Source organism: Triturus cristatus, chromosome 2_2 (assembly GCF_964204655.1).
Source record: "Triturus cristatus chromosome 2_2, aTriCri1.1, whole genome shotgun sequence".
NCBI lineage: Eukaryota > Metazoa > Chordata > Amphibia > Caudata > Salamandridae > Triturus > Triturus cristatus.
Genome location: NC_140582.1, coordinates 1,004,210,172 through 1,004,237,723, shown reverse-complemented (window position 1 = coordinate 1,004,237,723; position 27,552 = coordinate 1,004,210,172). Strand labels below are relative to the sequence as shown.

General features: G+C 42.5%; 1 protein-coding gene across 1 annotated transcript in view; it reads right to left on the bottom strand.

Annotated features, from left to right (window-relative positions):
* Nucleotides 1-27,552, bottom strand: part of STK32B (serine/threonine kinase 32B) — a 1,850,878-nt gene that overhangs the window by 375,753 nt on the left and 1,447,573 nt on the right. The window contains exon 7 of the mRNA XM_085642433.1: nt 7,729-7,832. Within this exon, the coding sequence (XP_085498559.1) occupies nt 7,729-7,832 (104 nt within the window). The remainder of the gene's footprint in view (nt 1-7,728; nt 7,833-27,552) is intronic.

Sequence of the window (27,552 nt, the reverse complement as noted above, 5' to 3'; positions counted from 1 at the left end):
ACTCGAGCACACCAGGGTTGGAGACTCCTCATCGAGGGATTACACCTCCTTGAGGGGACGGCTACAATGCTTTCTATCATGCCAATACCTCTGACAATACAGACTGGCTTTTTGAATTACTGTGGTGGGCACGCTTGCTATTGACACAACTAGGACTTGTCATGTAACGTTGTTTACAAATCATTGTTATGCCATTAGGGAGGGGGGGGGATAAGCGGGAGGGAATGGGATTGCATTTCGTATTATTTGATACATTGAGAAATGGATTATTGCAACCATATGACACTGATGGAGACGTTATTATCAGAGTCTTTGATTGATGTTATGATGCTTTCAGAGTTGACAATATATTATGAACAGTAGCTTCCATAACTTCTAATGCATAACCGGAAGCAGGAGATTTTCTCCAGAGAGAATTTTATTTACATAACATGATGCTGAATGTACGGTTATCTTTGATAGAAAATGCACTTGTTTTGTTTGTCTAAAAAACAATAAAAATATATAATTTTTTAAAAATCAATATAAATTGAAAGAAACAATCTTCACCTTTTGACAGTGCCTTTGTAGGGTCTTTTCTCTCCTAAGTGATAGGTCCACCCACATGTGTTGGGTGCCATTTTTATCATGAGTAGTGTAGGAACACTGGGTGGCAGACTTTTGACATTCTCACAGAGTCTTTAACTTTCCTTGACAGAAATGTGCAGAAATACAATAATTTTTTTCAAAGTTTCATGTTTGCAGGGAAGTGAGCTACATGACCCTGGATTCTGCCTGCTATTCAGTTTTCTGAGATGTATATGGTTTGTTTGCTTCCCTCCATGTAGGCTGACTATGGCCTCAAATAGCACAGCTACATACTTGCCAAAATGTTTTTAATTCAAAGCTATACTTTTGACACTTCAACAGTGTATTTTTGGACCTTTCCTGTTGACACAAAGGGGGTACCATTTTTATTGTAATAAGTATTGTAATGTTGGTGGTAGGTCTTTCATTATTTGTCACAGATTCTGGAACTTTCCCTCATAGAGATATGCAGAAAATATGTAATTTTCCTCAACGTTTGTCATTTTTACATTGCTATCTTGGTAAGAAAATGTGATGGCCACACCATTCGGGATTCCCCTTGTTCTCCAGTTTTTTTAAATGTAGAGGGTTCCTAGGTTGCCATAGGTGCAATCCAGCTCCTGGCCGAAAAACAAAAGTCTATTTTATCCAAACATCAGTAACTCATTTCATATGTTCATGTTTTTTGGCCCTCGCATGTCCTATGTGTTACAGAGGTAGATTCAAACATTTGGACTATTATATTTTCAGAAGTGTAGGAATGTAGAATTGTAGGATATTTCTCAATGTCAAGACTTTATTTGGATTCAATGAAAACCTTAAAACACATGAATACTACATCAATACCAATGAAAAGAAAGACATTAAATTACACCAATTACAGGGGCCGATTCACAGAACTAACTTAAGACAAAATCCTAAACTTAGTACTTTTGGTATTCACAGAAGTTAGGATTTTGTCTTAAGTTTGTCTTAAGACAAACTTAAGACAAACTTAAGACAGACTTAAGACAGACTTAAGACTGACTTAAGACTGACTTAAGACAGACTTAAGACAAACTTAAGACAAACTTAAGACAGACTTAAGACAGACTTAAGACAAACTTAAGACAAAATCCTAACTTCTGTGAATACCAAAAGTAGTAAGTTTAGGATTTTGTCTTAAGTTAGTTCTGTGAATCGGGCCCCTTATGTTTAACAAAGGAGACTAATTGGGAGAAAGCAATGGGAATATCTGGAACAAGGGCAAGGTGCTAATGGTATGGACACGTGGTAGTGAGAAAATTGTGGTTCGGTGGAGGATGAGAAAGAAAAAGAAGGAATATTGGAAGTCAAAACAGATAACCATGGATTAAGGACATTCAACCCAGGCAACGGATCAATCTAAAAGTACAAAGAAACCAGGAGAAAGGTCTAAGGTAGATGCCTGCCAAGAAACCACCTGACCAACCAAATGGGGCATGCAACTGTAGAGACATGAGGACAGTGATTGTTAACAGATTGCTGGAGTGAATCCAAGATTACTGTACGTGATGTATAATTTAATTTTTTGCCTAATGCTTGTAGGTGTTCCTTTTCCATCCAGTGTGTATGAATAGGTGTTCCTTCTCTCTATTAAAGAAGCTATTACTGTTGGGAGACACAGCCATTAGGTGGTATCAGCTGGTGCTTTGCCTTGCTCATGCTGTGCATATAGTACTTTTTATGCTTCCTGTGATTTCATGCTCTTGGTGTAAAGGTTGGGGGTCACAAGGGTGTCACATGACTGGCCTTTACCAGTGGGTCCCCTTCTGTGTCAGATGCATCTTGGGCATGTTTATTCAGAAACCTTCCTTGTTCAGAATCTGAGGACAGCACAGCTTACTTGCACATGTGCAGTGAATGAGTATGGCTGTGTTTATATGCCAACTTGATGGCTAGCCTGAGAAACATTTTTCTATGCTTTCATCTTTTAAACTTACTATTTAATAATTTGTAGGTCAATGGAGGGATACTGTTAGGGAAAATAGATGCTGCCCTCTCTGCTGCATGTATTGGGAGACGCTTGAGCATATCTTATGTGGCTGTCCAATTTTGCACAACCTTTGGATAAGACATCTTCGGCTTGCTATGATCAGAGAAGCAGGTTGAAGAATAATTTTAAAAAAACAGTAAAAGTAAGTTTAAAAGGCATGAGAATGAAATCATGGTCTGCACTATGAAATGCCTTGTATTTGGGGTTCAGTTACTTTAAATGTGAGAGCTCATAGATCAGCGATAATAATCATTATATGGATTGTTAAATTATTATCGGGTCCTTTCATTCGTTTCTGTATATGAATCCTGGGCGTTTATGTTGGTTGAATATGTGTTGATGTTGCGCAATGTATGAACACAACATGAGACCAAGGGCCATATTATCAAGAATGGCGCAAACATTATCGCCACTTATAAGGGGCTTGATAATATGCCCCAGAGAATTCCAATAGAAGCCCAGGACATAATACCTGGGCTTCTATTGGAATTCTCTGGGCATATTATCAAGCCACTTATCGCAGCTTTAGCGGCGGTTTCCTGCCGCTAAAGCGGCGATAATATTTGCACCGTTCTTGATAATATGGCCCTCATACTGTTATTTTCGGTATTTTGAAGATGGATGTGCCTCAATTTGACTCTGTTGCAATGTTGATTGATTCTCAATGATTTTTAGTTCATGTAATGATAATTGTTTTTTTTTTAATGTGTGAAGACATTTTGCAAATGTATTTAACCAATACCATAATCCACGAATGGGTGTGTATGTATACCACAAAGTTATTCAACGTTTTAGCAAACACATTTAAGGGTGGCTGCTGTGATGTGTGCACATTCATTGTGGATATCTACCCCCAAAAGCATTGGCTAAACCAAGAGGTTCCACTTTGAGACCTATTGGTTTTATCAATTCCTATCTACTTATGCTCATGAGGAAGTCCATATCACTGCATCAGCCAGCCTGCTATTGTGTAGTAATCAGTTATCACAGGAAGAGGAAAATGCCATGACCAACACCAGAGTAATTATCAGACACTCGCCCAACCTTCACCATAGAATCAAAGATGGCCTACTAAACATTGATTGCCTGTAATGACAATCGGGTACATATGTTTCGTGGCCCATGTTAGCTGTACTTCAACATGTGTGATGTCCAATGCACCATTCATACATAAAAATATTCTACAATACGAAACACGATGTGCCATATACTGACCTACACAACAAATTGCACTACTGCATGAGGTTGTTGAGAATGCGCAGATCCTGCTACAGCCCTCGAGAATTATTTACATTTGGGGTGTCTACTCCGGAGCTCTGCTGTGCTGGGCTGAGAGGCCTAGTTAATTTTTAAGAGATGTGACAAGTTAGAGAACGTGGATTTTAATCCACTCTCAACAGCAAGCAAGGTCTCTTAAATCCTCCTTCTATTCATGCTGATTATAGAGTCAAAAATGTAATTTAGTTTGCCATGGCTGAGTGTTCTGTTGTTAATAACTGGTTTGAGTTTGGGAATAAACAACTAATATCCTTGTGAGGTCAAGCAGGGGAATTATCTTCAGCTCCTTCCATCTCTTTGATGGTATTAGATGCAACATATTAGAGCCCGCCAGGAGAGATTACACTTTGTTGATGATAATCAAGTACTGCATCAGCTCCTTGTCTGACCCTCTAAACCTACAAATACAGAAATTCCGATTGACAACAACAAGCCTGCTTCTACTCATACTCAATATCCTTTGAGCTGCATCCCACAAGGGTAGTTCTCCAAACCCTTGTCTTGTGCAGACCCCACCAAGGTCTGCAGCATCCTCAGAGCCTCCTCTAATGAAGAAGATATTCACCCTCATCTTTCACTCATCATCACACATCTCTCACTCATCATTCATCACTCGCCATCATCAAGGTGCCCTCACTCAAGGCATCTTCGCAGAAAGCTCTCAAAGGATGTCAGGCACTCCACTCAAAAAGAAACTCATTCTAGACCATGATCTTCCGAGCTATCTGACCATCACTCATGTGTACTTCCTAGTTAAGATTGTTAAAAGTTAGTGTATGCTTATTACAAGATTGAATTAATACCAACCATCTCCTGACAGACTACCAATCACGCTTTACATTTTACTACAGCACAGAGTCAGCTCCTAAATAAATCATAGACAATACCTTCTTAGTTTGGTTCTGAAACCAAACTCTGCCACCTCCTCTGGATGACATTAGCAATGGTTTACATAAGAAAAATAACAAAAAATGAGAAACAAAACATCAGTGAATTAAACACAGACAATGAATGCTTAGATATAGTCTTCTGACTAGTTTGGCTTGTATAGAAATGCTGAATTTCATAGTAACCATTAGGTCATGGTTTTAATCATTTAAACATATATGTATGAACCAGAAAAATATTTATGTGAGGCCATTAACAATCAATTTACAAGTTCCTGGATAAACTATAAATGAGTGAGACGCTTCTGCTATGCCATTTCTTTAGCACTTGAAAACTGTTTACTTCTCGACAGTATTTCCTTATTCAGATCATATTGCTTAAAAAGAAAATATGTCAAATACTTTCTCCTTTATTGATATCATTCAACTCCCTACCAGCATCTGAAAAGGGAAATATTGCTGTTTTACCATAAATTGCTATGTCTTTAATTTCTAGTGTCTAGGATTCTTTCCTTGATATCTTAAAAAACACTACAATTCAAATATGACTTCTTTTACAGTAAATGCTAGCTCAATTAATCTTGCATTAGTGTTCTCTATCTACGATGAGAGGTCACCATCTTTTTTAATAGTAGGATCTTATCCTTATCTGCAATAACTAGTCGTACAAAAGCAATAGGCTAAGACAGCTCCACTGACTATACTTTTTTCTTAAGATTGATGGTTTTGAAGCAGCCCTTTACAACCCGCCTATATTTTTAGCATCTTCTTAACCTCTTTTCCCTCCTCCACCCCCACCCTCTGCTTCACCATTCCCATCAAGGCATTTTAGCAGACTGTGATGCCGTAGAAACTGTAAAATGTACAAATGGGAGAAACAGCCATAAAATTAAAAGTTATGGCTGCCTACAAATTGAAAAGCATTAAATTTAGGTGACATCAGTTATATAATTCTTTTAGAAATTATCTTCATTCTGAATGAGGTCTTCCTATTTTCCTACTGTATAAATCCATATAAGCTAGGGTTTTTTCCCCAAGGGAAAGTTAAAAGATAGAAAAGGATGAAGGCTCGCCATCTTGCAGTCTGTGTGGACCTGTGTTTTTAATTCTAATTCTAATCTGAGGTAATTTTGCTTTCTGGTGCTTTCAGTCCTCTAAAGTTTATAAATGAGTGGAAATGCCTCACCCATAATTTTGTTCTTAGATACAAACAGGATTCTGAATGTATTCTTCATATAACATGCCAGCTTATGTGGTTGGTGACAGCATTCTGAATGTATTCTTCATATAGTGTAATTGAGACACAAAGGGACACCCTGCAAAGCACAATAAGTCCTAGGGCAGGGAAAATGCAAGCTAAAGCAAAAAACCTAGGAAATTAACTGGTCATGAAAAGACCTACAACAGGCTCAATGGTGTATATATCGACTCAGTGCACTAAACAATCATTTTAAAATCTTCATTTTTTATTTTTGGATAAATTCATGCTAAAATCAATTTTAATCCAATACGTTGAAACATACTGTGTTGAACGACATAATCACAATAGTGTAACATACATTTATACAAACAATTGGGACTTAATTCCAAAATTAAAAAAATACAAATATGAAACACAAAAACAGATAAACATAAAATAAGTCTTTCTTATTTAAAACATAGTGGCTAGATGTTGGACATGTTCTTAATTTGTCTACGCACGTTTTGGCTTTTGAGCGCCTTCTTCAGGACAGTCACAATATAGACCTAAATAGGTATCCTAAAGAGACCAAAATGGATGTTTGGACCCAAGGCAAATAAATTACTCGAGGTTCAATGAGAGGTCAAAAGATTTATAGAAGGTGAAGACTTTTTAAAAAAAGGAGGTATTAACACTGTAAATCTAAAAACAAGTTTGTTGTGTAAGTCAATAGATGAAAATGAAGCGAGTCACCGGGCAAACCAAATGGAGCCCGGGAACCATGCCGTAACAGGAGAAAGTCCTATATCAATGTTTTGTCTCTTCCTTTGAGACGATCACGCGATCATGTGGCCCTACATAACTCTATAGAATCAGGATTATCTTCATTGTGTTTCTTTTTTAAAAAAGAGCTCCCCCAATTAGCAGAATATATATACTCTATATCTGGAGGGCTCCATTTGGTGTGCCCCGTGACTCGCTTCATTTTCATCTATTGACTTACACAACAAATTTGTTTTTAGATTTTAAAATGATTGTTTAGTGCACTGAGTCTATATATACACCAATGAGCCTGTTGTAGGTCTTTTCATGACCAGTTAATTGCCTAGGCTTTTTGCTTCAACTTTCTTCATAGAGTGTGCCAGCTTTTGTGATTGGTACCAGCATTCTGAATACATTCTTCGTTTAGTGTGCCGGTTTTTGTGGCTGGTGACCATGCGCATGATTTGAGAGCTGCAAGCTAAAAAGGTCCAATTTACCTGAAGTTGCACTAGTATGATTTTAAAAAATGCAAATAGGATCATTCCATTTGGAAAAATGTGTTGTTGTTGTTCTGTCTTGCAATATTTACATCTGTACACTAGAGTGGAATCACATTGTAAAGGAGCGTTTCCCCATCATCTTTGGAAAGATTCAACACAGGTGATTACAGGCCTTGATAATTGCTTAAGTCTGAATATGTTCACCGTTGTAAGGGAAAGAATCATCCAGGTAGCCGTAGAGTAAGTGATATGAAGAGGTTTATTAAGACTTAGTTACACGTTATTAAGATGGTAAGTACATAGCAGATAGCCCCACCATGAGCAGCCTTGACACGAATCAAGTCACAAGATTTACACCAATGTAACTATTTTGAGGTTTATTATAAAGTGATTTAAATATGTATATTTCTTTATGGCCGGGCTAAATCAATAGGAACATTGAAGAATAAAGATTCAAAAAACGAAAAAGCAAAGTATCTACATGAATAAGACATTACACATGTTCTCCTGGTTTTAACTTGATATAAGTGAGCCTCTTACCCAACCCCGTAGTAGTTCATAGGCTGTAATTCCAAGCGACCACCAGTCCACAGGATATAAATATCCTGGCCCACCATCCATAAACGACTGAAACACCTCTGGAGCTAAAAGAAAAAATAAGCGAGCAGGATTACATAATGCAGTCAGGATTTATATTGGGCTATATAGTCCTTTAAATGTAATCCAAATTATTAGGTTGTGTTTATCAATATTTGGAGCTGCGAAAAGCTTGATTAATCCCCAAAACAAATGAGCACTTAAGGCAAAGAGACGTAACATTTTGATCTGATTTGGGGAATAGAAGGTTTTGATTACGCTCTTTGCGTTTTAGTTCTCTTTAATGGCAATTTGCTTTAGCAATATCTAATATGTGACAACTTTGTGTCAAAATTATTATACAAGAAAACGGTCAACACAGACCACCTCCGTATAAACTAGAGGCTTAAATTCCAAACATAACCATTACATTAAATTGGTGGATACTTTGGTAATATTGCTAGAATTGACAGACAATACTTTTCTGAAAGCTTAAACTGGTAGCATGAGGGAAACTGATTTCTCCTTCCACCTTAAGTTGTCTTCCTTGCAAACTTACATTTTATATTTAGATAATACTAATCTTTCTCTTTAATCTTTTTCTTTTTAGCAACTGGCTACAGACAGATGTAGATGCCTGTTCGAGAGCTCTTGTCAGCACAATGCACAACACGCATAAAACACACAACTCACATAACATATGACTTATAAAAAATAGAAAGGGGCTTACTACCAGCCCTCTTCAGTCACTGGCTTGTTTGGGTGAAGCCCCTTAGGCATTGACTCGACAAGGGTATCAAACATGTTTTGTTACAGGGATTCTGCTCAGGAACAGAACAATGCTTGAGATCATAGACCACCGGCATGAAGATACTGAGTCATCATAACTCCACAGTATCTATGAGGCCGAGTCCGACTAGCTATAGTACCTCACTTGCCCTAAGTGCGATGAGCATGCCCAGACTTTGGTCCCATGCCACTGGAACCAAGCTAGACTGATGAGCCTTAATACATTTGAAACTGGTCTTGAGTAGCTTGTCTGCCGGTTCAGGGAGGACCTGGCCTGACTTTTTGGGTCAAACTGCTTCTATTGGAGCACTGTCAAGACCGATTTCCATATGGCAGGGTTCAAACTGAGATGTCATTGTGTGCAAAATAATCATGAATTGGTATGTGCTCCCGAGTAATTATCAGGGACTGAGGTGAATTAAAAAAATGTAATCAAGCACTTATTTGTATGCTTCAGCATGACGCCGTAAGTGGGACAGATATGCCCAAATGTTGGTCTAGTGCACACAAACATAACAAGGTTCAGAGACCTCCCTGCATCTGCCCAGCTGACCGGCTGTCTGGACCTGCAACTGGACTTAAACCTGAAAGTGGACCTGCCTTAGCCTGCTGGCCTCTGCTGGAGTAAGTTCCCGCTCCCCCAAGTGGTGCCCCTCAGGTCCTGGACCCTGAGTGTGGATTTAGGTTTACTAAAACGATGTCAGCAAAAACAGGAGGAGTGAAGGGAATAAGATGGGTAAAACCATGGCAAGGATGTCAGGTACAAAACTTAGGAGTGCAAGTTTTCAAGTCAATTTGCTATGTAATGCATCACTAGTCTATCTCTGCCCATGATGTTAAGCCAGTCACTAGTCTGCCTCAGTAGTTGTATGTGTTCTGGGTGTCTACACTTTTCTCAGCCAATGGTTGGTTTTTGACTCAAATCAAATTACAATATCACTGTGCCCTTATTGCAAATAACCTGGGTTCCACTGAGACTCCAAACTCAGTCACAATTTTAGTCAGTTGGAAAGGCCAGAGTGTCTGTTTGTGGACAGTTCAGTCTCCACTCAAAGCCTTTCTCATCATCTCCATCACAAAGCAGGGCTACAAGCATTCTTGTAGCAATAGGCAAAAGAGGAGTTATACTCTCTTCTTCACTTCCCACTATGCATTCTTAAGCACCCCCCAGGCTCCCTGTCGGTCCTGCTTCCCTCCACACATGCCCCCAGCTAACCAGTAATAACTTGTGCTCCCCGTACCCTGTCTGGGTCTTTCCCCGCAACAGCACACTCCCACTTCCCTCCACTTTAGGGCTGCTCCTGCTGGTGCTCCATCCCACCAGACCACATTAACCTTCTGGAACTCCACAGAGCTCAAGTGATGAGGGACAGCACTGTACGAGGAGTTGGTAGTTCAGGGGCTCTCAATTTAGGAGGTCACCGCTCCATTCATCTCTTCAGTTCAAAGATGACACCCAGCTAATAGCCCACAGCACCATTCCACTGTTGCTATTGTCCTCAGTTCAGCTATCCGATCGCGCTAGACCAGGATAAATCCAAAAGTTCAGGCTGACCACGATGGAGCGCGGGTCGGGTACAGGGACTGGCTTTGGCCCCCTGAAACAGTACCTTGTTTCAGGGAAGTGTTGTTGTCGAACCCTTCTGATGTATGTGATGTGTCGCTGTCAAGGTGCGCAGCTGGCGATGAGATGTCTTCGATCCTGGCTGCAGCGGTGATGAGTTCCAACTTCATTAGAGGCAGGATGCTTCCAGATTTGAGATCACAAGCCCAGAGGTCATTCAAAACACTGCCATCTTGGTCCATGCTTACTCACGTCCCTTATTGTTTTTAATATTGATTTTTAACTGTAAGCCTTGTGGGCGTCATTTTTTATACCAAAATATGTTTCTCTGAGCAAAGTAACCAAACTGCATTGTCATGCTTTTTCCTGCTTAGGACGCTAAAGGAGATGTTCTCTTTCATTCTGGTGGAGCTACAAAAACAGTGACATTGGCACTTGTCATCTCAAGAACAAACTACTGCAATTTCCTGTACCTTGGTACACAAAAGCAACTGGTGAAAAAACTCTAGTCCTTGCAAAATGCAGCTGCCAGATTGATTTTGAAAGTCCCCAAATTCGCCCCTATCACTCAGGCGTTGCAAGGGCTACACTGGCTTCCAGGGAGGGAGGGATAGGATCAAGTTTAAGGCACTGTGTCTGGTTCATAAGGCCCTGCATGGGACTGGGCCCCGTATATTTAAAACAAATCTTCTCATGGCACTCTCCTAATCGAATCCGCAAATCCAACTCTCAACAGAATAAATAATGCTAGATGGGGCGGGAGAACCTTTGCCATCGTGGCAGGTAAACTCTGGAACTCCTCACACAGATCTGAAGGAGGGAGGAAAGGGAAGGAGGCTTAACCGTCAGCAAAGGAAGAAAGCAGGCACCTGCAAGAGTAAGATAAAGGGGCAGCGAGTCTGGTAGTGGATTAAACAGGCATGAGGTGGATTTAAGGCTACTGGCCCTGGTATTCAGGGCGCAGACAATTAATAGAACCAGCCCCAGGCTTCTGAGCAGAGCTTCGGACACTGGCCCTCTTTCATTCACAAATTAAGCACTCAGACAGCTACACCTGCTGCCACTGCAATACACAGTCCAACCAACAAAAATCAGGGGCATCTAATTACCTTGGTGACAGCTCTTTGGCTGTTTGTTGCCCCAAAAGACAAACATGAGAACAAAAGACACCATGGAGGAGACACTGAAACGCAAGTTCCCATTGAAAAAATTTGTGTAACTTGAGCCATACCGTTTAATATCAATATGGAAAATAATTATTTGATGTAAAATTGTAAATCTAATAGTCTTACTTGGGCGCCTGGACACTATAATACATTCAGAAATCATTTCCAGTCATTTTGCATACATTAGACTACTTTTAAATGTTGCCATTTTTTTGTTCTAGAAAACAGTGATCTTTTTCGGAAATTCAGGTGTCCAGGGACTAATGAAATTCAGATGCAACTAGTGTTTCATGTCAGTATGTGTGACCCTTGGGCCCTAGGGTTGAACCTAAAACTTGGAAACGCTGCACCCGACAAGTACAATCTTATAGATGCGCCTTGAAGTGAGACTACACAGGAGTTCCTGCATGTGGGAGCTACAGCACAAGCAGGATTGATTTTCTGCGCCTTGCTTGAAAAATATGGTGACAGAGACCGAGAGGAAGATTAAGGGCAATGTGAGCTTCTTTAATTAGGCAGCTCCGGATTTGAGAGGGAAAATAGCTATTTAAAATTAAGTGAATTCACTTTTCAATTAAATCCGATTGGGATCAGTGAGATTAGGAAGAATATTTATTTTCCACGTTCTGTCTAGACTGAACACGAGCAGAGCTGGTGCATATAGTTAATCCTTCTGACGTGTACTGAAATCAATGAGCCGGCTGTACTGTATGAGTCAAAAAGAGCCTTAATATAGCCGAACTGCTCTTTTAGTGTTTCCACGCAACTTTAAATGTATTTTGTACAAGAGGCTTAATGGACTAAAATTACCGATACAAGAATGCCGCGATTGTTTAACCACGAAAACTATTACTTCGACCACATAACCAAACAATTCATAACTCCAAATATTGATGAAGGATATTAATTTAATTGACCTGCAAAGGATTTGTGTGGGGAACAAAAGCCAGGCTCTTGGAGTTCACTAGAGAAAAACGTAACTGTAAGAGACCTAAAAATGGGTAATGTTTTTAAAAAAAAGGGTTGGTCATAATGTTTTCTCCGGAATTATCATTAGAGATCATCACATACATAATATATTGTCTTTCTGATGTATGTTTACTGTTCGTACCACACCATTTCATATAGGAGCGCAGATTAGGTTTCTTTTTAGATCGCACTGAAAAGAGAAGATTCATCTTAATATAAGAAGGAGCTTACACATTTTCAGAAACCACCCCGCAACTACACAGACGTGTACAGAAAGTAAATAAACCCTGTTAGAAATTTGGTTTCTCGTTGCCAGAGGTACGCATCCTGTCCAAGCACGAACCTCAATCCTAGTCAGGGCAAGTCAGATACACACCCTAGACTAAACTGTGCTCATCCTCTGGTAGCTTGGTACAGAGCAGTCAGGTTGTGCGTGACCAGGACAGATCCAAAAGTTCAGGCTGACGGCGATGAAGTGTGGGTCAGATACAGGGACTAGCCTTGGCCCCCTGAAACAGAACCTCGGTTCGGCGACGCCATCGAACCCCCAGCGTCGAGGGAGATGAGCCAGTTCCAATGCATGGATTTTAGAGGTTGCAGCACTTTAGACCCACTTTCAATCAATCAATCAATATTTGATAAGCGCAGCGACTCACCCATTAGGGTCTCGAGGTGTTGGGGGGGCTTCAGGTCCTACTGTGTGCTGAGGTTCAGTCGAAAAGCCAGGTCTTGATATCCTTCTTGAATTGGGTTAGCGAAGGAGATAGCCTGAGGTGGAGGGGCTGGGTGTTCCAGGTCTTCGCGGTGGCTTCCAAGGGCCCAGGACTGGATTAGCACCACTAGGCAGGGCAAAACTCTCAGATGGCAGACTTCAGGTGCTGTTGGTGAGTGAAGTGAAGTCTTTGATGTCCCTGAGACTTCCACCAGGAGGCAAGCAGACAAGCTCTTTGAGCCACTCTCATTCTGAGTTGAAGAGGTGCAGATTCAGTCCTTCTCCCACCCAGGCAAGAGGACATCAGGTCAGCACAGCAGATCGGAAGTCCGGTAGAGTACAGCAGAATGATAGTCCTTTCAGCAGCACCATAGTCCTTCTTTCTGGCAGAATATCCTCAGGCCCAGAAGTGTACTGAGTTTGTGGTGTCAGGGGCCCAGTTGAGAGTCCCTGCCCTGGCTACAGACTCACTACAGGGGGTATGGAGCCCTTTGTTTGGGGACAGACCCCAGCCCATTTAGGTGTAAGATTCAGCTTCTCCCTCCCATCCTGCCCATGATGGACCATCGATCCCACCTTAGCTCCCTTTGAGTGTGTCTGTCTAGATGGAAGGCGCAAAGCCCAGCTGTCACCCACCCCAGATGTGTATTCAGAGACAGCCAGCAGGCACCAAGTGGCTAAAGTAAGACAATGGCAACTTTCTAAAAGTGACATTTTCAGAATTACAATTTAAAAACTAACTTCACCATAAGTTAGGATTTTAAATTGTGATTCCAGAGACACCAAACTTGGGGCTCCCATCTCTTCTTAATTGCACGTAACACTTATAGGTTGTAATAGGTCAAATTAACCTATGGTAGAGAAAGGCCTTACAGTGGCCAAAAAATGAATTTAACAGCTTTTCAATACCAGGACATGAAAAACTTAAAAGTACATATCCTACGTTTTAAATATACTGTACCCTATACTTGGGCTGCCCAGGGCTTGCCTCAGCGGTGACTCATATGTATTAAAAAGGAAGGTTTGGCCTGGCAAGAGGGTTAACTTGCCAAGTGGACATGACAGTTAAATACTGCACACACAGGCTCTGTAATGGCAGGTCTGAGACATGTTTAAAGGGCTACTTAAGTGAGTGGCACAATCAGTGCTGCAGGCCCACAAGTAAAAGACACACAATTGATGGACGGAATGCAGAACAAATCAAAACATTCAATCCAGTCAAGAGATCCGGGTTAAATCCATCATTCTTTTGCTCACCATGCCACCCCAGTTTAGACCTGGCCATATGCAAATCAGTCTTTAATATTTGCCTCATGGGAACAGTCCAGCCCGAACTGCCAAGCCAGGTCCTCCCTGGACTGGAAACAAGCATCCTAGGACCGGTTTTGGGGTTTCACTGCTCATCAGCCAGGATAGCTTGATTCCAGTGGCACAGTGAGCCCGGTACCCGGGCATTTAGGGCAAGAACTCAAAAGACACACAATTGATGGACTAGTGGCATTTAATTACAGGCCCTAAGCCCATGTAGTGCACTTTACTAGGGTCCTATCAGTAGATTAAATATGCCATTTGTGGAGAAGACAATATTACCATGCTTAAAGTAGAAAGTGTTATATCCTGTTGTCTCCTAGTTCCTTGCTGCTCAGCCTGTGAAAATGTGATGCAATAGAATGTTCATGAGTGCATGGTTTGTAGGAGTGGTCAGTTGGAATGAGTGGGACTGAGCAGCAGGATGCTGCTTCCTGTGGGGCACATTACTTTCTATCTTACTTGTAACTGAACAAACCTACCTATATAATCTACACCACTGGCTACTGGGCTGATTACCTACAAGGACCTTACTTTGATTACAAAAGAAAGCACATGCACTGTAGCACTGGTTAGCAGTGGTAAAGTGCTCAAAGTCCTAAATCCAGCAAAAACAAAGTCAGCAAAAGAGCAGGTCTGAAAGCAAAAAAGTCAGGGGAGACCACGCCAAGGATGCCAGGTCCAACAACACCCACAAAGCAATTTAATGTTTATTTGGCATACATTTTACACAGTGCTTAGTTTCTAGAAGCATAAATGCCGGTGTCCAAAGCTCTGCCCAGAAGCTGGTAGCCAGTGCTATTGCATGTCGGCAGGCCAAAACCAAGACTGATAGTCTAGAATCCACCTCATGCAGCTTTAATCAATTACCAGACTCTCCTGCAGGCTCCTTCTTTCTCCCATTAAGTGTTTTTCCCGCCTTTTCACTTGGGAAATGTCTGATGAGGAAAATTAAATGCTGGTCCCCAAATAAAGTGCTGGTGAACCCGACAGGTAATCACCAGCTCAAATGAAGCACTGATTTTACCACAGCACAGGAATCCTTAGATGTATTGCATCTATACAGTGCTTACTAACCCGATGTGAGATTATGAAATACTTGCCTACATGGGAAGAACTCTACACCATGTAGGGTGTGTGGTTACAAGAATTTCGCCTTTGTTTTGACCCTATGTTGGAAGTGTTTCCATGTGGTGTATAGTCCTCACTGAGGTGCGGTTAACATGTTATTGGATGCAGCATTTCTGAAAGCTGTAGTTAAAGAGAGATGTTCACCAGGGGCAAAAATACCATGTTTGTTTCAGTTATATTCTTTTCTAAGAATCTAGGAATGTTGAAAATAAGCACAATGAGTCTAGTTTAATAAAAGCGTATTACTATTTTCTCATTGATTTTAGGAATATTAACAAAATTTTTCACCATTGTTGCCACAGAATTCTTACGTTCCTTCCCTGGTATTACCTCAATTTCTTGCATTTCCACTGATTTTCATCCTCTATCATAGCCCTTCATCCTGAAAAGCTTTATTAATTAAGTAGCATTAAATTAAGTAATAGTATAATTTACTATTTAGAGTCCTTAGAAATGTCAACACTGCAGTAAATGGTTAGGATACCTTATAAAACTAAGGTATCCCAACTTTGAAAGCAAGCACGTGTAAGTGAGAACCAAGAGTAAGTAGGTAGTGGGCAAAATGTGCTTTCCCTTGAGTCTTAAACATTGTATATATTTATTTTAAAGTGCCATAGATGTAGTATTCCACCACGTAGTGCTTGGAGAGCATGCTGTCACCCCAGTGTAGTTCTGCACATGATTGGGAACCCGTAACATACTTACATCCCTGCACAACTCGTCTTACGCAGGATCAGACAGATTCTGTTGCTGTGGTTATATAATTAAAGGCCTGAGGAGCATTCAGTGGATATGTGGAATACATTGCAACATGATATGTGGAATGCATTGCAACATGATCAACAAAGCAGCTATATGGGGCGTGGCTTGGACGCCGCTCAAGATGGCCGCCTGAGTCCGGGGCTCCGCCGCACTGGGATGATCTCTCCTGCCTAGCGCCGGTCTATGCGATGTTTCCCCACACTCTCCGCCGGTTCCTGCAGTCGGAGCATATAGAGTGCATGGTGAACCTGAAATGAGCGCTTGGTGTCTTTTAAAAGCTCCGCTTTTATCCCGTTTTGGATGCGCCTCATAGCGGCCGCCATTTTGTTTTTCGGCGCGATGATTTACACGCAGCTGTATTTCCCCTCATGAACATGGAATTTCGGAGTGCGACCACGCTGGACACTGCATAATTTCCTCACTTTTTTCTTCTTTTTGTATTTAACACTTTATAGCCAACTTTCAAAGGAGTTTTTTTTTTTTTTTTATTGACAAGGGTGCACTTTCTTCAGTTTGCTTGTAGATCGAGGACTTCTGTCAGACGCTGTTTTGTGCCACTTTATTTTCCTGCTTCAAATCCTTCGGAGCCCTTGGTTCTTCATTGTGGCAGGAGGAGGTGGCTGTGAGGGCATTGGGTGCATCGGCGTTATCCCGTTAAGTGCCTATTAAAAATCTTGTGACGTCGCTGCGCACTCCCCTGAAGTGCGATCTTTGTGGGGATTTGATTGGAGGACACCTATGGGCAAGCTACGCAACCCGAAGTTTGTTTTTGTACCCTCAAAGGGCTCTTCCATGGCTCCTCCTTCCCCTTCCTCATCAGTTGATCTTTCTTCCAGTTCTACGGATCCAATGGCGGCAGCGTCGTCCAGTCGTCCTCCCTTGTCACAGCCAGCCTCCAGTAAGTCCTCTTCTTCTGCAACGTCATCCAAGCGATTAAAACAGAATTCTCCTCCTCCGGACCAACCATCACCCCCTATCTCCATGGAGTTAATTCTGGAGGAGATACGGGCTCTACGTCCGTTTGTTGAGGAAACCAATCACAAGATGCAACTTTTTGAGGAGAGATGGTCAACTATTGAGAACAGAGTGTCGGTGGTGGAACATCAGATCTCGGAGCTTCAATCTCACTCTCAGCGTATCACCTCGCTAGAGAAATCTGTTCTTGCTCTTCAGCAACATACCGAAGATTTAGAAAACAGAAATAGGAGGAACAACCTGCGCATTTATGGTCTGCCGGAGTCTTTGGAGAGTGATGACCCCGTCTCGTTCTTCTCCTCTTTCCTCCCGAAACTTCTGGATATGCCTCCTACCACCTCTCTTAGTATCCAAAGGGCTCACAGACTGGGTCCTCGTCTATCAACTGCAACTAAGCCTCGAGGAGTTATCATTCTCTTTCTGAAGTTCACGGACCTACTCCTTGTCCTCTCTGCGGCTAGAGCCAAGCGCCAAGTTTCCTGGTTGGGCCAGAGGGTTTTCCTTGCTCAGGATGTTTCCAATGTTACTGCAGCGAGAAGAAAAGAGTTTTTGAACCTTCGTACACCTTTGCGCTCTCTTGGTGCCAGATTTGGTTTGTTCCATCCTTGTACCTTCAAAGTTACTCATCAGAATAAGACTTGGACTTTTCAAGATCCTGCGGAGCTTAAAAATTTTATTCACATGCAGTCCAACGCTGGCATGGATACTTCCACCTCTACCAGTGGCTGATTGCTCCTTCTCCTTTTTTCTTCCAGGTTGTTCCTGATAATGTTTCTGCCTTGGTCTATTATGCAGTTGGTTTTCTTCATTCTGTCTTATTCTTAAGAGTTTTGATATGTTGTCTCTCAAAGTCTCTTATTTGTTTTTCCCATTTTTATTATTGCTCACAATTCTTGACTGTTTGCATTCCATTATTTATGCATTTATCTATGTGTCACTTTTTCTTATCAGCGTTTTTTATTCTCGTGTTTGTTTTCTTTACCCAGATCGACTAAAGTATTCCCCTCATCCCTCATGTGAGTCGTGTCTCTCATTCCATCCTGGTGCGGTCGGATTGTCCTCCTGGTTTTGGGAGGTCATTCTTGTCTTGTTGCATCATCCACTGCCCCGATATCCTCTCCATGTTCCCTTCAGGTATGTTATTTTCAGTCGTCCTTTATGGATGTGTACTGTCTCTTCTTGTATCTTTCTCTCTTCACCTTTCCCCTCTCTTTCTTTCTTTATTCTTATATTCTTTATTCTTCGTTTTCCTTACCTTGCTTGAGCTTTCTTTTCCTATACCTATTCTTTTCTGCTTCTATCTTTTGCAAATGCTTTGTTTTTTACCCGTTGCTGTAGATAATGTTCCTGATTATGTTATTTAGTGTTTAAGTTCAGAGTAATTTCCTGGAATGTAAAAGGTTTTATTAACCCTATCAAACGTCAGAGAATCCTTTCCCACCTTGCTTCTTATAATCCTGACATAGTTCTCTTACAAGAGACACATCTTTCGGAGGCTGAGTCTCTCAAATTAAAGCGTGGATGGGTGGGTACGGTTCTATTTTCTCCTTCTACCAACAAGAAGAATGGTGTGGTTATTTTATGTCATAAAAAGCTAGTATGTAAAGTTTTAGTACAAGAGTCTGATTCTGACGGTAGATGGATACTAGCTAAATTGTCAATTATTTCTATCCCTTTAACTGTGTTTAATGTTTATGGCCCCACACAACCTGATTTACTGTTTTGGCCTTTAATTACTAGCAAATGTATTCAATATAAAGATGACCTCTTCATTCTAGGTGGCGATTGTAACCAGAGTGTGGACCCCTTTCTTGATCGTAAGTCAAGTGTTCGTTTCATACCTCACAAACCCCACAAACAATTTCTCGACACCATTTCTCAAGCATCTCTCACTGACTCTTGGAGGCTTTCGCACCCTGACACACTTGACTATTCCTTTTTCTCTCCTCCTCACTCCTCTTTCTCTCGTCTTGATTATATTTTTCTTTCTCTTTCCTTGTCGCAAAACTTGCTGTCGTCTTCTATCGAACCTATACTTATCTCTGACCATGCTCCTATTGTAACAGATCTTGACCTTCTTTCCCCTCCTTCCAGATCCTCTCGTTGGCGCTTTAACAATTCTCTCCTTACTGACCCCTTTTTCTCCTCTTCCTTCCGTTCTTTTGCTAATGATTTCTTTCTATTAAATGACGTGTCTAACATTTCCCCTCATCTTCTCTGGGACTCCTTCAAGGCTACCGCCCGCGGATTTGTTATTGATTTTGTCTCCAAGAAAAAGAAGCGTTTTCTCCAGAAACAGAGGGATATATTAGCCCATATTAAGTCTCTGGAGAACCAGTTCTACTCTTCCTCTAATAATTCCGTTCCTCCGGAACTTATTCGTGCCAAACTAGATTTTAACAAATCAACTACCGAAAATGCCTCGTCAATGCTTCTTCGTAGTAGTGCCCGGTTTTATGGTGGGCGTAACAAAGCAGGGAAGCTTTTAGCCAATTATCTCAATTCACGCAAAGAACGTTCATTCATTGATTCCATTTACTCTTCTGATAATACTTTATTGCATAAGGCTCAGGATATTCTTGAACAATTTCAATTATTTTACCGTACTCTTTATACACCTGAGTCCTCTCCCTCTCCCTCTCTTGTCCAAGCTTACCTAGACAAACTTCCTAAGCCCTTGACGTCTCATCTTAATTTCCCGGATCTGGAAGCTGACCTTTCTTTACATGAGCTATCTTCGGCGTTGACTATTCTTACCAAGGGCAAAACTCCTGGTCCTGATGGCTTTTCAGTTGAATTTTACCTACATTTTTCTGACCTTTTACTCCCTAAACTCCTGTCTCTTTTTCAATCGTTTCTTTTATCGGGTAGAGTGCAAGGTACGTTCCAAGAAGCCACCATCTGTCTTATCCCTAAAGACGGTTGCGACCCTAAATTCTGTAAGAATTACCACCCGATTTCTTTAGTGAATGTTGATTATAAGCTGTTTGCTAAAGTTTTGGCTCTACGCCTAGATCCCTTAATGCCCCATCTCATCGGTAAGGAGCAGTGTGGCTTTGTGAAGGGACGGTTGACCTCTGATAATTCTCGTCTCTTCCTTAATGTATTAAATAAAGTCCCATCTCTTTCTATTCCTTTAGCGGCTATCTCTGTTGACGCAGAGAAAGCCTTTGATAGAGTTGACTGGTCTTTCTTATTTGCTTCACTGCGTTGGCATGGCTTTGGTCCTCGCTTCATTTCTCTCATTTCCTTGTTATACTCTGCCCCTAAAGCCTCGGTTCTGGTTAATGGTCAAGTCTCTTCGTATTTCCCTCTTCAGCGAGGCGTTCGTCAAGGTTGCCCTTTATCTCCCTTGCTTTTTGTTCTTGCCCTTGAGCCCTTTCTGTCTTCTATCCGTAACAATAATGCCATCACTGGTTTTCCCTATGGCGATAATCAATTGAAACTCTCTGCATACGCAGATGATATTCTTCTCTTCATTTCTAATCCAGAAACATCCATTCCCCCTCTTCTGTCTGAGTTCGAGTCCTTCTCACGGGTATCTGGTTATAAAATCAATTCGGGTAAAACTGAAATTCTTCCCCTTACGAAATTTTGCACTCCTCACGCCTTTTCTCCTACTGGCTTTGCTTGGAATGGCTCTAAAATTAAATATTTAGGAGTATGGTTTTCTAACTCTATTTCTTCTTCAATTGCTCTTAATATGTCAGCGGTTTTGTCCCGCATTGAACGATTAGTCTCCTCTTGGAATCCCCTTTTCCTCTCTTGGTGGGGGAGATTAGACTCCATCAAAATGATGATAGCCCCCATTTTAATCTACGTTCTTTCTATGCTACCTGTTCATATCCCCGCAATTCATTTTAAACGTATTGATTCTTGTTTGTCTAGTTTTCTTTGGAACAAGAAAAGATCTAGAATATCTTTGGCATTGCTCCGTAAATCGAAGGCCAATGGTGGTGTCAACTTCCCAGACTTTCGTCTTTACCATAAATCTTTTTCCCTTCGCCAGGCATCTAGATGGCTTGCTTCTGACCCTTCTGCTTTTGCTCCCCTTTGGCTTCGCATCGAGCATATATTGTTGTTACCCTTTTCTTTCGGAGAGGTCATACGCTTCTCTGCCAGGGTCCCGCACTTAGCACTTCCCTTATTTAAACATACTTCTTCTCTTCTAAAACCTCTTTTCAATCCTATACCTATTACTCGGGAGTCTTTCTTGAATTCCACTGTTTGGCATAATTCCCTTATTCTTATAAAGAATCGTCCCATCTTCTGGAAACCTTGGAGATCACTGGGCATCATCTGGGTAAACCAGTTTTTTGATGGAACATCGCCGTGTTCTTTTCCTCAGTTTCAGATGTCTTTTCACTGTCCTCGCTCCTTTCTGCAAAAGTTTGTTATCTTGATGACGCTTATCCTTGATATTTTTTACTCTCTTCCCCCCCCCCCTTCTTCGCTCCCCCAAGCACCTCTTCTTAAAATTCTTTCAACCCTTCCCAAGGCCTCTCTCATTTATAAATTCTTTTCATCCCCTAATCCAGAGCGCCTTAAATCTAAACTGGAGCTTGCTTGGGAGGAGGACTTGGGTTGTGCTTGGCCTGTCGCCTTGTGGGATAAGCTTTGGTCTAGATCTTTGAAAATTTCTCGTTCGGCCTCCCTTACTCAATCTTTATTCTACTTATACCATAGACTATATCTATCTCCACTCTCTCTAGCCCGTTTTTCCTCCTCTTCTGATTCTAATTGTTGGACTTGTTCTGCCCCTAATGCTAATCTTTTTCATCTCTTATTCTTATGTCCTTCTGTCTCTCAATTCTGGAACTCTGTTTGGCTCTATATCTCTCGTATTTTCACTCTCCCTTCTCCATACTCAATTTCTACCCTTTTTTTAGGCAGCTTATCTGACTCTTTAAGTCTTCCTCTATGCTCTCGAGGTCTTTTTGACCTCATGCTTGCTCTAGCCTTTCAGCACATTTCCTCTAACTGGAAAACCCTTGCAAACCTTTCCGTCCGCCACTGGTGGAATTCTGTGTGTCATTTTCACAGGCTAGATACTGCTTTTGCTTCCTCCTATAACCCTACACATAATAGGGATCTCTTTTGGCTACCTCTCACCACATACTTAGATCGGATGGTCCCGAGGAAAGTTTCCGCCATCACTTCGGAAAACTTCCAACCACCTTAAGGGAATTACTCCTTCCTCTTTTATTTTGATGATGTAAGATTCGTTTATGATTCTATTGGATTTGCTATGTAACATTTTGATTGTTGTTTTACCTACAGCTTCCACTCTTTACAGCACACATTTATGGTCTTTTATTATATAATATGTTATTGTCTTTTCCCCTTTTCCACTCTTTATTTTTTTTTTGTTCTCCCTTTCCCCTTCCTCCCTTCCCATTTTTCCTCAAAATTGTATAAAATGCTTTTGTCTGTTTTTTAAATGATATTAGCTGGTTCAATACCATTTACTTCTATTTACTTGTCTCTTATATTACAGCTGATGTCTGTGTATTTATTTCTTCTTGAATAAAGCTTTTCAAACATAAAAAACAAAGCAGCTATATGAATGATTTTGTTTATTCTGTTAGACCTGTCAGCCTTAGGGTGGTCTTCCCCCAAAATATTTTGCCTTCCTTCTCAATTTTTGGTGATCTCATTTTTGTTGTCCTTAAGACTCTGCACACTTTACTACTGCTAACTAGTGCGAAAGCGTATGTACTTAAGTAAGTGTTTACATAATGCCTTTGAATTAAGCCTGACTGCCCTGTGCCAAGCTACCCATAGATTGACCACACATTAACTTAGGGACTTGTGACCTCAACCTGAGAAGAATTTTGGTTGTTGTTTGCCAAGTGTTTCACCCTCCAACAAGTAACCCATTTTTTTACAGCTTCTGTCAATTTGATTTGCAGTTATCGCTTGTAATGCCCGCACAGTAGACAACAGATTTGTGGGGAGACAAATATGAAGCGCATGTCTGTCAACAAGTCCTCTTAGAAATAATGGTTACCAACCCTCTGAACTGCTAAACACAGACATAATTCCCTGGAGCAACATCCTATTCAATATGTCCCGTAACAATTACTCCCTGACTCCTGAAGTTGATTTTCATTTAAGGAGCCTCTGTTTTCCCCTGATGGCTTCCTGAAAGCCACTTTGTTCCATGCACTTCCACTGGAGGAGATTATCAAAACAAATTGGCTTCTCTGGAGTTTTGTACAAATTCCCAGGTTCCTGGGAGAGAAACTCACGTTAACGTTTCTGGAGAACAGAACAACATGGCTACCTTCATTGTAGTAGCTATGTTGCAAGTTGGGGAGCCGCAGATAGTATGCCATTAAATGTGATATTTCTCAGTTCATAGAAGCCAGAGCCAAAAATGTATGAATGCTCACTATTTTAAACTCATTCCCTCTAAGCAGAGGTCCTTTCCTTTTCTTCTGCTGGCTTCATTAGTTTAGCACCTCGCTAAAAGTAAACCTGAGGGGCTTACCAGGATTGTCCAGTGAGACACCTAATGTGATAGCGTGTTTTTACCTTGCCTTGTTTTACTGATTTTGCTTTAAAAAAAATTACCTTCTGTTTGCTGCTATTCTCGCCGCTCCCACCCACTTACCCACACTATAAAAAATAATTGTTGCTGATTTTGCACATTCTCATAATCTCTCTACCTCATTGCTGTGGCGACTTCGGCGGAGGTTGGAGGGTTGATCTACTCCTCGAGACGCCATCTTGCCAGTCAGTGCTGGTTAGCGCTCTAGCTTTTCGGCACCAGGGCGCATTTAATGCGCGCTGAACGGACGCGCAGCGCCTGAGGGGCTTACCTGGTTTGTCCAGTGAGACACCTAATGTGATAGCGTGTTTTTACCTTGCCTTGTTTTACTGATTTTGCTTTTAAAAAATTACCTATTGTTTGCTGCTATTCTCGCCGCTCCCACCCACATACCCGCACTATAAAAAATAATTATTGCTGATTTTGCACATTCTCATAATTTCTCTACCTCATTGCTGTGGCGACTTCGGCGGGGGTTGGAGGGTTGATCTACTCCTCGAGACGCCATCTTGCCGGTCAGCGCTGGTTAGCGCTCTAGCTTTTCGGCACCAGGGCGCATTTAATGCGCGCTGAACGGACGCGCGCAGCGGGCGCGCCGCTGGCGTGCCAAAGGCGCGCCTAAGGCAAGCCCGTCTGCGCCCGTCAGAGTCCCGATAGCGACCAGCTCCAGACACGCTACTCTGCTGCCTCAAGAACCTCAAGAACCCACACTACATGTTACCTACTCTAGTGATCTAGTCTTGGATGTGGCGGCTTGTCGGCGATCTCATTCTTTGGATGTGGCAGTGAGGCCTTTAGGGGCCTGTAGCATATGCGGCTTTCAGTTGGGTGGGGGCTGTGCTTTTTTATCTAATGTGAACTGTAGTCCTAATGAGCGGGCTAAACCTGTGCAGCTCTCGGCAGTGCTAATAAATCTCCGCTCACTTGAAAAACACCATGTGGACGTCTTTGGGCTGCTGGAGGACGGCTCGCTAGATATGCTGTTCCTTACAGAGACCTGGCTCGATTCTACCTCTGCCCCCATAGTTGCATTGGCTACTCCTGTGGGTTACAGGGTCCTGAGAGTCGATCGCCAGGGGACAAGGGGAGGTGGAATCACGGTTATATATAAAGATATCTGGGATCTTTGTTTGGGAGACTCCACGGCCTGGGCCTGCTGCGAGGTGCTTGATTTTAGCGCCCGCTTGTCAGCCCATTTCACTCTTGGTGTTTCCCTGATTTATCGGCCACCTGGACCAGCTGGTCCTTTCCTTCAGGCTTGGGGAGATGTGATTACTTCTAGGGCGGTCAGGCTCTCCCACTATTTGGTGTTGGGCGATCTGAACTTTCATATGAATTTACCCGAGGATAGGGAGGTGACTGACCTGTTGGGTACTCTTCATATGGCTCAACTTAGCCAGCACGTCGGCCTTCCCACTCATCGGGCCGGACACATATTGGACCCTATCTGTTCTAACTTTCCTATTCTTGTAAGGGATCCTCTCCCAGTGACTTGGTCAGACCACTATATATCCTATTTTTCTTGGACTGTCTCCAAGGTTGAGGCTCGGGTGCATTGTTTTCAGAAGCCTGCTCTTGGGAAATTGGATCCTTTGGAACTTGCTCAAGCCTTGGATACCGCCAGGCCTGTTCTGTCTGGGGGTCTGAAGGAGTGCCTGTCAGGGTTTACGGGCTGGGTCTCCAGAGCAGTGAATTCGATCGCCTCCCTTCGACCTATTAGACCGGCCAGAGCTACACCCTCCAAACCTTGGTTTACACCCGCTCTTAAAGCGGTTAAACATGAGTGTAAAATCTTGGAGAGGGCGTGGCGCAGGAGTGGCTACTGCCCTGTGGCTAAAACAAAACTTAGAGCAATGCAAAGAACCTATTATGTCGCCATTTCTTTGGTGAAAGGTCATTTCTTTGCGGCTCACATTGACTTGGCCAGGAACAACTCCAAAGAAATTTTTTCCATAGTGCAGAGTTTCACCTCCCCGCTGGCTCAAGCGAGTGTTACTCCTTCCTCGTTTGACTGGTGTAATACCTTGTCTGGGTTCTTTAGAGATAAAATCAAGGCCATTCAGGCCTCCTTTTCTTCAGGCAAGGGCGTACAGGTAGGGCTGCGGACTTGCCAAGCCGTGCCCCCCCTTGCTATGCTGTCTGCCTTTAGACCAGTTCACCCGCTGGAAACTCTTAAAATTCTTAGAGGTCTGAAACCTGGTTCTCTGGTAGATGCCTGCCCGACCAGGCTTCTTGCCGATGTAGCAGAGAATATCCACCTTGAAGTTAATTCGATTATTAATCTGTCTTTACAATCAATGGCGGTACCTCAGGGCTGGAAGCAGGCGAAGATTCTTCCCCTGCTTAAAAAGCCATCTTTGGATCCACTTAACCCAGGCAATTATCGTCCCATCTCTCTTTTGCCAGCTATTGCCAAGGTCTGTGAGAAGGTGGTGTACAAACAATTGACAGATTTTGTGGAGACCGAGGCTGTTTTACACTCAGCTCAATCAGGGTTTCGGGCGGGTCACTGCACTGAGATGGTCGTGGTTGAGGTTATGGAGGCCATTCGGGCGTGCCTTGATGCCGGGGGTAGGGCAGCTCTGATTCTGCTGGACCTCTCGGTGGCCTTCGATACGGTCCCTCACGATTTTCTCTTGGCCCGCCTTGCTGAGATTGGTGTGTCAGGGGCTGTATGGGGCTGGCTTAGGTCCTTTTTGGAGGAGCGGGCTGAGCAGATTTGGCTCCCTCCTTTCTATCCCTCCCTCCACTCGGTCACCACGGGTGTCCCGCAGGGCTCCTCCCTTAGCCCTTTGCTTTTTAACATTTATGTTACGCCTTTGATCCATCTGGCTGAAGCTCTTGAGGCTAAGGTTTTGGCCTATGCGGATGACACCCAGCTGCTCTTCTCTTGGGATAATTCTTCTAATTCGGTCCTCGCGGCCCAACAGCGCCTTCGTTCCATCTTCACTTGGCTGGCGGATGCTCAGCTCAAGTGTAATGAGCAAAAATCGGAGATCCTGCATTTTGGCACCTTTCCTACCAATTTTCATGAACAGCTGTGGCCACAGGAGCTTCCTCTTCCCCTATCTGAGGGACAGCCCGCTAAGAACTTGGGTGTCTGGTTTGAGGAGAATCTTTCTTTTTCCACCCATATCAGGAAAACTGCTGGCTGCTGCTTTGGCCTTATTAAAACCCTTAGGAATTTTTTTCCTCTTCTTCCGCAGGCAGCTAGAGAAACAATCACCTGTGCTTTGATTCTCTCTTGGCTGGATTACGCCAATTCTTTATGTGTGGGGCCCCTTGGGTACATGATTAAAAAACTGCAGGTGGTCCAGAACACGGCGGCCAGATTGCTTCTGGGTATTTCATCAAGGAAGAGTATCCCTTCTCACCTGCACTCTCTTCATTGGCTTCCCGTGGCGGCCAGGATCAAGTTTAAATACTTGGTCATGGCCAATCGTGCTCTCCACGGTCAGGGCCCTCTCAATCTTCAGATGCGCTTTTCCTTTTATGTCCCCGCGCGGGCCTTGCGCTCTTTGTCCCTATGCCTAGCCTCGTTCCCGCGCTTTAAACTCCAGAGGACCGGGGGCTGTTCTATGGTGGTTAAAGCCAGCAGGGCCTGGAATGCTCTTCCCCTTGATCTTCGCCTCACTCAAGAGCTCGCAGCATTCAAAAGGAAGCTCAAAACACATCTTTTCGCTTGATTGTCTCTCCTCTCCCCTTGGGTTTCGCGCCGGGACACTTACGAGTAGCCGAGCGCGTTACAAGTGGAAATAACATAACATAACATAACAAGATCTGTTTTTGCTGTAGGCTTCTAACATTGTTTTGTGAGTGTGGAAATCTCATAAAACTTTGATAAACAGCTCCACCCTGA